The sequence below is a fragment of the Orycteropus afer genome, unplaced genomic scaffold (genome assembly GCF_000298275.1).
Source record: "Orycteropus afer afer isolate SDZICR_OR568_19922 unplaced genomic scaffold, OryAfe1.0 scaffold00018, whole genome shotgun sequence".
NCBI classification, from domain to species: domain Eukaryota; kingdom Metazoa; phylum Chordata; class Mammalia; order Tubulidentata; family Orycteropodidae; genus Orycteropus; species Orycteropus afer.
This window is the reverse complement of record NW_006921605.1, coordinates 20,048,934-20,058,607: the sequence shown is the minus strand read 5'-3', so window position 1 is coordinate 20,058,607 and position 9,674 is coordinate 20,048,934. Positions and strand designations below refer to the sequence as shown.

Below are 9,674 nucleotides of genomic sequence, written 5' to 3'. Positions count from 1 at the left end.
TGACTCTGGTTTGGGGGAAGGGAAGTTCTGGGGGCCATAGAGAACTGGGAGCCAGGGCAGCTCCGGGTGACGCCCTCTAGTGGGGCCGGGAGGAACAGCACCCGAGCGTCTAGGGAAACCCCTGCGGGGGTAGCGCCCAGGTGCCTTTCCCAGAGGCCAGACTCCCAGCCAGGCCCCAGTGGAGTGTCCGGCCAGTCCCGGTGCCACGGTGCGGGACAATGTGAACACGGACTCAAAAGACATGGTTCCTTTTTTGTAGTTCCCAATTTTTTTTTTCAATGTGTCATGGTTTAAAAAAAAAAAAAAAAAGAAGAAAAGAAATAAAATACCTTTAAGAGGCTTGGAAGATAAAGGTCGCTGCCTTGTGTTGTAAGCCTAGTTCTTCCTCGTGTCCCTGCGGAGAGAAATGTCGCTCTGGGTGTATCCTGTGTTTCTCGTGCAGCCCATCCCTGGGCCCACTCCAGCTTACCCCCCTGGGCCTGCACCCCTTTCCGTCTATCCCTGGGGAATGGCATGTGGAAGGAACACGGGCCAGGCAGTTCACCTTCCGGTGTGTGTCAACAGGATAGTGGGACCGAGCTCCAAGAGCTGTTGGAAGGATATTTGAGGATTAAATGAGATCATCCGTGCAAAGCTCTTGGAACAGCGCCCTCTAGCGCCCGCACTAACCCACTGCCGTCGAGTTGCTTCATGGTGACCCTGTGTTACAGAGTAGAGCTGTTTAGCAGGGTTTTCTTGGCTATAATCTTTATGAAAGCAGTTCGCCAGGCCTTTTTTTCTGCGGAGTTACTGAGTGGGTTTGAGCCACTAACCTTTAGGATAGGAGCTGACCGCAAACCACTTCCACCACCCAGGGACCTGGGCTTATGCACTCAAAACCAAAAAACCAAACTCTTTGCCGTGGAGTCGGTCCCAACTCATAGTGACCCCTCCTTGGGTTTCCGAGGCGATAGCTCTATGGAAATAGATTGCCCAGTCTTCCTCCCCAGGGATGGCTGGTGGGTTTGAACCGTCAGCCTTCTGGTTAGCAGTCAAATGCCTTAGGCACTATGTCACCATTAAGTGTGCCATAAACATCAGCTGTTATTGTTAGTTCCAGGCTGTGGCTCCAGGGACCATTTGAGGTGCACGTGTGACCCCGGGGACGGTGGGTCAGCATGCCCATCATTCCAGTGATGCCTTCCCGCCCACCTCTGAGCCGCGAGGAAACAGATTGGTCCTTGGAGGAGCTTGGGCTCCGCCATCTTGGGAAATGGGGTGGAGCCATCTGGGAGTCAAGAGAATGGATCCCAGGATTTCTCTCCAACCCCATCTTCATAGATCTGCGGTTCAGTCAGCAGATACCTGGGCTGGAACATAGCTGTGAGCAGAGAGAAGGCCCTGTATGCACAGAGTCTAATGTCAGGTATCAGGTGGTGCTAAAAGAAAACAAAAATCAAACCCATTGCCGTAAAATTGATCCCAACTCAACGACCCTAAAGGACAGAGGAGAACTACCCCATAGGGTTTTTGAGGCTGTAATCTTTACAGCAGCAGACTGCTACATCACTCTCCTACACAGCGGCTGGCGGGTTCAACTGATGACCTTTCAGTTAGCAGCTGAGCACTTAACCACTGTGCCATAAGGAGAAGTAAAGGGGAGGATGTCTAGTTCAGACTGGGTGACTGGGGAGGCCCTCACTTGAGGGACGGGAAGGAGTAAGCAGTGTGACTATCTAGGGGAGCAGAAAGTTCAGGGCCTTGATGTGGGGGCCCTAGGTGCCTTAGAAGACCACTAATGGGTGAGGCTAGGTGGAGGGGTGACCATGGGGGCACAGGAGTGGCAGAAAGGTCCACGGGGCCAGACAGTCCAAGACCTCAAGGGCAGTGGTAAAGTGTGCGTATCATTCAGAGGCTCATGGGATGTCCGTGGAGGAGTCAGCAGGAGGCTAACCTGAGTGCCTTCCGACCACGGCCATCCTGGCCAGGATGTGGGGAAGAGGTGGATGGGAAGTGAGGAGTGAACACAGGAAGACTGGTGGGAAGGTCTGGTAGTAATCCAGGTACCAGAAGACTGCTTGGATTAGGACCACAGCAGGACTCACTGAGCTGCGTGGACGTGTAATGTATGTATTTGTGTTTTGCCTCATTCATTGTTTTTTGCATAAGTTTCTACTTTTCTGAATAGGTTGTACATTCGCATGGTTCAAAACCTAAATTATACAAAAAGATGCACATTGAAAAGTCTTGTTTCCACCTGCTTCCAACCATCCTGTTCTCTTCCGTCCTGACGCCTTCGGTTGGTCTCTTGGGTATTGTGGTAGTTAGTCTGTCAACTTGGCTGGGCCTGGTTGAGTGGCTGGGCAGCTGGTGGTAGTTATTCCCCATGATGAGACTGGCAGTCAGCTCCACAGTGGAATCTACCACAAGCAGCTGAGTAGCTGCTTTGGTATGTGGTCTGCTTCCCATATATAAGCAGCAGCTTTGGGAACAGTCTCTAGCTTATGGCATGCTTGGACCTTGCATGTTGCCGTGTTGTTGTTCAGCAGCCTGCCATGCTCTGCTGACCTTGGGACTTACAATGGACTTGAATTAATGGCCTGCTATGTGGTTTGGTAATATCAGGACTGTGCCATTTTATTTGTTGACCTTGGGCTTGTTAGCCTCGGCAGCCAGTAGCTGCCTGGGTGAAGAGACGCCTCTAGCTTCAGTGGGCCGGGAGCAAGAGGCAGAGCTGAAGCCCAAGGTCAAGGGGCTTTCACCCAGCCCCTAGAGCCTGGCACTTTGAACTTGGACTTCTAGCCTCCCAAACAGAGAATAAACTCCTGTTTGTTAACGCCATCCCATTTGTGGTATATTCTTGTCAGAGCAGCACTAGGGAACCAGAACAGGTATGTTTCCAGTGTTTCGTTATGAAAATACAATTAAGCACATCCGGGTATGTCAACAGGGAGAGCTGCTGCCCTTGCCGGGGACTGGATGTGATACTGAGAGGAAGAGGAAGGCAGGGAACACTCCAGAGTTTCCAGTGGAAGTGCAAGGTGAATGGGCTGCTGTTTACTGAGAGAGGGCGCCCCTAGGGGGAGCTGTGGAGCTGCTTTTCTGAGCCCTGGGCTTCAGCCAAGCTCTGAAGGCTAACCTCCTCCAGCTCTCCCGCTCCGAGACCACCACAGCTGCCCCCCTGACCAGCAGTGGCAGTCCCTTAGAGATGGCCCGGTCACTTAGGAGGAAGGCTCAGTCCTTAAGGGCTCATTATGATTAATGCGCTCCCCTGAGGCGATTTGCTCTCCAAACCCTTGGCCAGAATGCCTGCTTTTGTAGGTTAAGTGCCCTGCCCTTGGCCAAAACTCAAGGACCACTTAACTAGGCCACTGGCAGCCACCCGGGGGCAGAGGTCGCCTTGGGAGCTGCTGACACTTGCCCTGGGAGAGAGGGAAGGCAGAGAGTGAAGGCTGGGCGACGGACCGGGGCTGGGGACAGGAGCTGGGAGGGAGTGAGGGCCCAAGTGCCCAGTGCACGGGGCAGTGGCTTTGAGTGTCCGGAGGTTGAAGTCACTCCACAGAATACCTGTCCTCCAGGCTGGAGTCTTGCCCAGGCCCTGCACCCACCCCCGAGCATCTGAGATGGGCTTGCGGGCACCTGGGGAGCCTCCCTGCTCGGAGGCGGGGCACGGGAAGGGGCAGAAGGGAAGCTCCGGGGCCCAGCCCTGCCCTCCCCCCGCTCCAGGACCACACTGGAGGCGCCTCCGTTCTTTCTGCTTACCCTGGTTCAATAAGCATTAAGCTCTGCTCTAGATTCCGGGCCCTTTGCCGGCTGAGAGTACCCAGAGGCAGAGGGTGCTGTGTACCAGGCACTGCCCCCAGCCTCCTGTCACAGGGCTGAGGCAGCCCAGGCCCAGCCGCCTAGACACCAGCCGCTGCTCAGAATCTGTGAATGAATGTGAGGGCATGGCCACTCTCCAGAGAACCATGGCAGGCCGCCTCACTACCTCGTCTTGTCAAGCCAGCAATGGGCTCCTCCCAGGTGTCCTGGCAGAGCCAGCCTGGCCCAGTGGGCAGTGCTGGGAGGCCACAGGGGTGAGGAGCCGGCCAGCCACACCACATGGCTCTGCTGGAACAAAGCCTCCTGGGCCTTGCCAAGCCGCCTGCAGCACGGGCTTGAGTCCGTGGCAGGAACAGGAGGAAGAAGTGCGCCTTGAGGGAGGCCCACAAATGGCAGGAAGGAAGAGGGAGGAACGTGGAAAGGAGCTCTAGGAAGCAAGGAGGTGCTGTGAGGAGGGCCCAGCAGGAGATGAAAGGCCCGATGTTCAGGCCTGGCCTGCTCTTCTTTATCTCAGGCCGGCGCTGCGGAGAGGCCTCAGGAAAAGGCTGACTCCGTATCTCCACTCCCACCAGCATCAGCACTGTTTGAGCTACAGAATCCAGTTCTTCCTTGTTCAGAAATGCAGGCAGGATGCTAGTCCTGGAGAGAGGAAGGAGGGAAGCAGCAGGCTGCCATTCCCTGGTTCACACAGACTCATGGTGGGCATCGTGGTTCAAGGCCACACACCCAGGAGTGCAAAAGCTACCTTTCTAGATCAGCTGAAAGCAGAGCTTTGGGTCCAGTCGTTTCGGGGCAATCCCAGTGAGTGAAAGTCTTCTGGCCTGCATGGCGTTTTCTCTTCTCCCCGACATCTCTAGCTCTGAGGTCTAATGGGGTGTCCAGGCCTTGCAGCAGGGCAGTCATCTGGTCCTACTTGCTTTATGTCTCTGCTGGCTTCTGTGGGGATGTGTCACACATACACCCCGCCCCCAGCATCTCTCTTTGGGATGTAGGAAACTTCTAGATAGTGTTTTGACTTTTCTTGGGACTGCAGGAGACTCGGGACTCTTCCTTCCAAGGAGTGGCTGGTGGGTTTGAACCACCAGCCTTCTGGTTAGTAGTCAAGTGCCTCACACAGTATTTTCAATATTTTTCAACAACACCACGATTCAAATGCATCAGTTCTTCTTTAGTCTTCTTTATCCATTGTTCAGCTTTCATATACATAGGAGGCTATTGAAAATACCTTGGCTTGGGTCAGATGTACCTTAGTTTTCAAAGTGACGTCTTTGCTCTCCAACACTTGAAAGAGATCTTTTGCAGCAGGTTTGCCCAGTGTAATACATCTTTTGATCTCCTGACTGCCACTTCTGTGGTGTTGATTGTGGATCCAAATACAATGAAATCCTTGGCAACTTCAATCCTTTCTCCATTTATCATGATGTTGTTTATTGGTCCAGTTGTGAGGATTTTTGTTTTCTTTATGTTGAGGTGTAGTCCATACTGAAGACTGTAGTCTTTAATCTTATCAGTAAGTGCGTCAAGTCATCTTCACTTTCAGCAAGCAAGGTTGTGTCTGCATATCACAGGTTGTTAATGAGTCATTCTCCAATCCTGATGATATATTCTTTTTCATATAGCCCAGCTTCTCAGATTATTTGCTTCACATACAGATTGAATAAGTATGGTGAAAGGCTACAGCCCTGATGCACACCTTTCTTGATTTTAAACCCTGTTCTGTTTGAACTACTGCCTCGTGGTCTACATACAAGTTCCTCATGAGCAAACTGAGTGTTCTCGAATTCCCATTCTTCACAAAGTTATCCATAGTTTGTTATGACCCACAGTGGAATGCCTCTGCATAGTCAGTAAAACAAAGCTGAACGTCATTCCGGTATTCTTTGCTTCCACCCAGGATCCATGTAACATCAGCAATTTTCTTCAGCTTCATCACATGTCCTCTTCTGAATCCAGCTTGAATTTCTGGCAGTCAATATACTGCTGCGACTGTTTTTGAATTATCTTCAGCAAAATTTTACTTATGTGTGATATTAATGATATTCGGTAACTTCCACATTCTGTTGGATCACTTTTCTTTGGAATGGGCACAATATGGATCTCTTCAGTGGATTGTCCATGTAGCTGTGTTCCACATTTCTTGGTGTAAGCAAGTGAGCACCTCCAGTGCCTCATCCATTTGTGGAAACATCTCAGTGGGTGTTCTGCCAATTCCTGGACACTTGCTTTTTGTCGGTTCCTTCAGTGCAACTTGGATTTCTTCCTTTAGTGTCATCAGTTCTTGGCATGCTTCCTCCTGAAGTGGCAGAACGTCGAGCAGTTCTTTTCGGTGCAGGGACTCCGTAGTCCCTCCGTCTTTTTTGATGTTTCTGCACCATTCAATATTTTGTCCATAAAATCCTTCAATATTGCAACTCAAGGCTTGAATTTTTTCTTCAGTTCTTTCAGCTTGAGAAATTCTGAGCACGTTATTCCCTTTTGATTTTCTAATTCTAGGTCTTTGCACAATTCATTATAATACTTTACTTTGTTTTCTTGAGCTGCCCTTTGAAATTTTCTGTTCTTTTACTTCATCATTTCTTCCTTTGACTTTAGCTACTTTCCATTCCACAGCAAGTTTCAGAGTCTCTTCTGACATCCATTTTGGTCTTTTCTTCCTTTCTTATTTTTTTAATGACCTTTTGCTTTCTTCGTGTATGATGATATCCTTGATGTCATCCCACAGCTTGTCTGATCTTTGGTCACTGGTGTTCGGTGCATCAGATCTGTTCTTCAGATGGGTCTCTAACTACAGGTGACTCAAGGTCATACTTCAGCTTCAACTTAGACATATACGAGCAATTAATGGTGTGTTCCTTCAATTGGTGCTAAAATGCTAGTGACACCACAATTCATCTGAAGGCCCCCTTTCAAGCAAAATCTTGTGTTTTGAGCCCCATAGGGTGTGAAGGGGGGCAGGGTTGGGAGATAATGGCCATTCTTGGCCTGAGGGATGTAGGTGTGGAGTAGAGGGGTTGTTGTTGTTGTTATTTGCCGTCGAGTCGACCCGACTCATAGCGACCCCTCCTTGGGTTTCCGAGGCAGTATCACTACGGAAGTAGGATTGCCCAACCTTCCTTCCAAGGAGTGGCTGGTGGGTTTGAACCGCCAGCCTTCTGGTTAGCAGTCAAGTGCCTTAGGCACTATGCTACCAGAGGGGAGCTGTCTTCATTTCACCTCTTCCTCTCTCTCCTCCTCCTGTCCTTCCCTCCATTTATTTAGAGATGTCACTGAGATAGAGTTACAATCAGACCACAAAGCTCATCCGTTTTCAGTGTACAGGTCCACAGGCTTTAGTAAATTCATCCTCTGTAAACGTTAACAGAAACCAGCTTTAGGCTGCCTTCATTACCCCCAAAGTTCCTCCAGCTATTTGTAGTCAATCCCAGTCCCAAGTAATCACTGGTCTGCTTTCTCCCTAGAAATTTCCTATAAATGGAATCATACAATACGGGGTTGTTTTTGTCTGGCTTCTTTTACTTACCACACTGTTTATCAGTAGTTAGTTCCACCATTTTTTTTTTTTTTCCTTAATTCTTTTGCTCTCTCTCTCTCTCTCTCTCTCTCTCTCTCACACACACACACACACACACACACACACACACCTCTTTCCTTGTTAGACCCTCTCTGACCTTCCTCACCCCAAGCCCTGCCCTGGCCTTTGGCCCTCAGATGTAATTATGAACCACAGGAAGTCAGGGAGAAGTGGTGAATCTGCATACCAAACAGGTCCCAAGCGGGTGCCTCCTGGGGGAAACCCAGCTGTCCAGCCTGCCCCAGCCCCAGGGGGACCCAGGGTGTGTCATCACCAGTGGTGGCAGTGGGGGGGGGTTAGGAAGGGAGGAGGGGGAGACTGAGGCCCTGAGACTTTGCCCAAGGAGAGTGAAATAAACACTAAACAAAGCTGGATAAATGAAGTGAGTTTACTGAGTACGCAGCTCAATTCCACTTGGGGTGGAGGGAGGCTTAAATCGGGGGCCGCCAGGCCTGTGGGTCCCCATGGGCTTCTGGCTGAGGGGCAGCAGCAGGGTAGCCCGCTGGGGCCCAACAACCCCGGCTGCTTGGCCTGTGCTGTCTGGGACCTGGCTGGTGGCTGTGGCTCAAGCCAGGCCCCCTAAAGAGAGTGGCATAAGGTGAAAACGGTAACAGTGAACACACTGGTTTCAGTTTCAGTAAAGAGGAGGAGGAAGGGAGGCATGTGGGGACGTAGAACAGGTGGCTGGGCAGCGAGTCTCCCCAGAGCTCCACGGCCAGCCCCGTCGCTAGAGGACCCGGCGGCTGCTTCGATCAACGCTGCTTTCATTCCCGGCTCCCAGCTCGGAATCTGGAAAGCAAGAAGGCCTCTCAGGCTGGGGAGCCACGCAGGGCTGCGTGGTTTGTCACGGAGGCCAGGTCGTCGCTGCCCCTCTTGTTCCCACCCCAGCTCCAGGGGCCAGCCACACACACGGATGCGGTGCCTGCAACAGTGCGGGGAGCAGGGACCCACAGTGGGGCTGAGGGTCCCCCAGGCTGCCCCAGTGGGGTTCCAGCCAGGCAAGGGCAGCTGGACTGTAGGCCCCTGAAAGAAGCATCTTGTGGGTTTCACGTCCCCACACAGCCTGGTGTAGAAACTGGTTCTGAATGAGTGTCCAACAAATGCTCTCAGGCTGATAACAGGGTGCCCTCGCCAGAGGATGCCCCACCCCTAACCCCTATCTCCTAATGTGCGGGGGGAGGCAGGAGCGAGCTAGGTTTTTAAGAAGTCTTGCAGAGAACAAATGGATGGAAGCAGAGGGCGTGTGACAGGCAGGAGGACAACATGACAGTAGGGTCCCAGTGGAGGAGGTGGGAGGAGGCTTCTTTTCTTCTTAGAGGAAACTTATTCTCAATACGTTTCTTTTCCCTTTGCATTGAGTGGTGCTGCTCACCAGAAGGCTGGCGGTTCAAACCCACCAGCCACTCCCCGGAAAGAAGGTTGGGCAATCTACTTCCGTAGTGATACCGCCTCAGAAACCCAAGGGGGGCTCACTATGAGTCGAATCGACTCAACGGCAGTGGGCGGCCAGGGTGGGTCACAGAGCCCAGTGATGGGTTGTCAGATCCGGGCACGCACACCCAGGGCGTCTCTCCAGCTGCCGTTACCTGAGTGCTACTTGTGGCACTGGTACAGGGCCTCGGTGCCCAGGGCAGGGGCCAGGATGCCCAGGGCCCCAGGGCGGCTGGCTGCAAGCACACCTGCTGTGCCCGGACTTCGACCCCTCCTCATCCCTGACTACCTGAGCTGGGGCAGGCCGGCAGGTCACAGCTGTGACTGAGCTCTGGTAGCCCCATCTGAGCAAACTGCTGCCAACCAGGTGAGTCATGCCAGGCCGCTGGGGACCAAAGAAGAGTGGCCTGGGGGAGGGCAGGACACGTGTGGCCCTGCCTCTGGCTGTTGGGCTCTTGTCTGGAAAATGGCTCTGGCAGGAAGCCAGGCAAAGTGGGCTACTGACAGCACACCAGGACGGGCCTTCTGTGCCCAGCTCTCCTCTGCCTCAGTGGTGCCCGTCAGTATCTGGGGTGTGTGCAGGCTGGGGGCAGGTGGGTAGGCCTGCATTGCCAGAGGCCACTGGCTGCCTCCGCATGGGGGAGGGCATCCCAGCACTGGTCGCAGCTTCCTGAAGAGGGATGGTAGGTCAGTGTCAGCAGGGGGAACTGTCAGTAGGGCCATTTGCCTGGGAGGAAGGCACCTGCAAGAAGGGCCTTTAGGGTCCCTCCCTCTCTTCCTGAAGCCTTGGCCAATTCCTTTTCCCCACCCCAATTCCCAGGAGATGTTTTCCCCTGTCCTCAGGGACGACAGTGTCCCCTGGGGCCCTCCT

At 52.7% G+C, this 9,674-nt stretch overlaps 1 protein-coding gene across 1 annotated transcript in view; it reads right to left on the bottom strand.

Moving 5' to 3' along the window:
• Window positions 1-9,350: 9,350 nt before the first annotated feature.
• Window positions 9,351-9,674, bottom strand: part of MARCHF10 (membrane associated ring-CH-type finger 10) — a 95,447-nt gene continuing 95,123 nt past the window's right edge. The window contains exon 9 of the mRNA XM_007959915.1: window positions 9,351-9,473. Within this exon, the coding sequence (XP_007958106.1) occupies window positions 9,351-9,473 (123 nt within the window). The remainder of the gene's footprint in view (window positions 9,474-9,674) is intronic.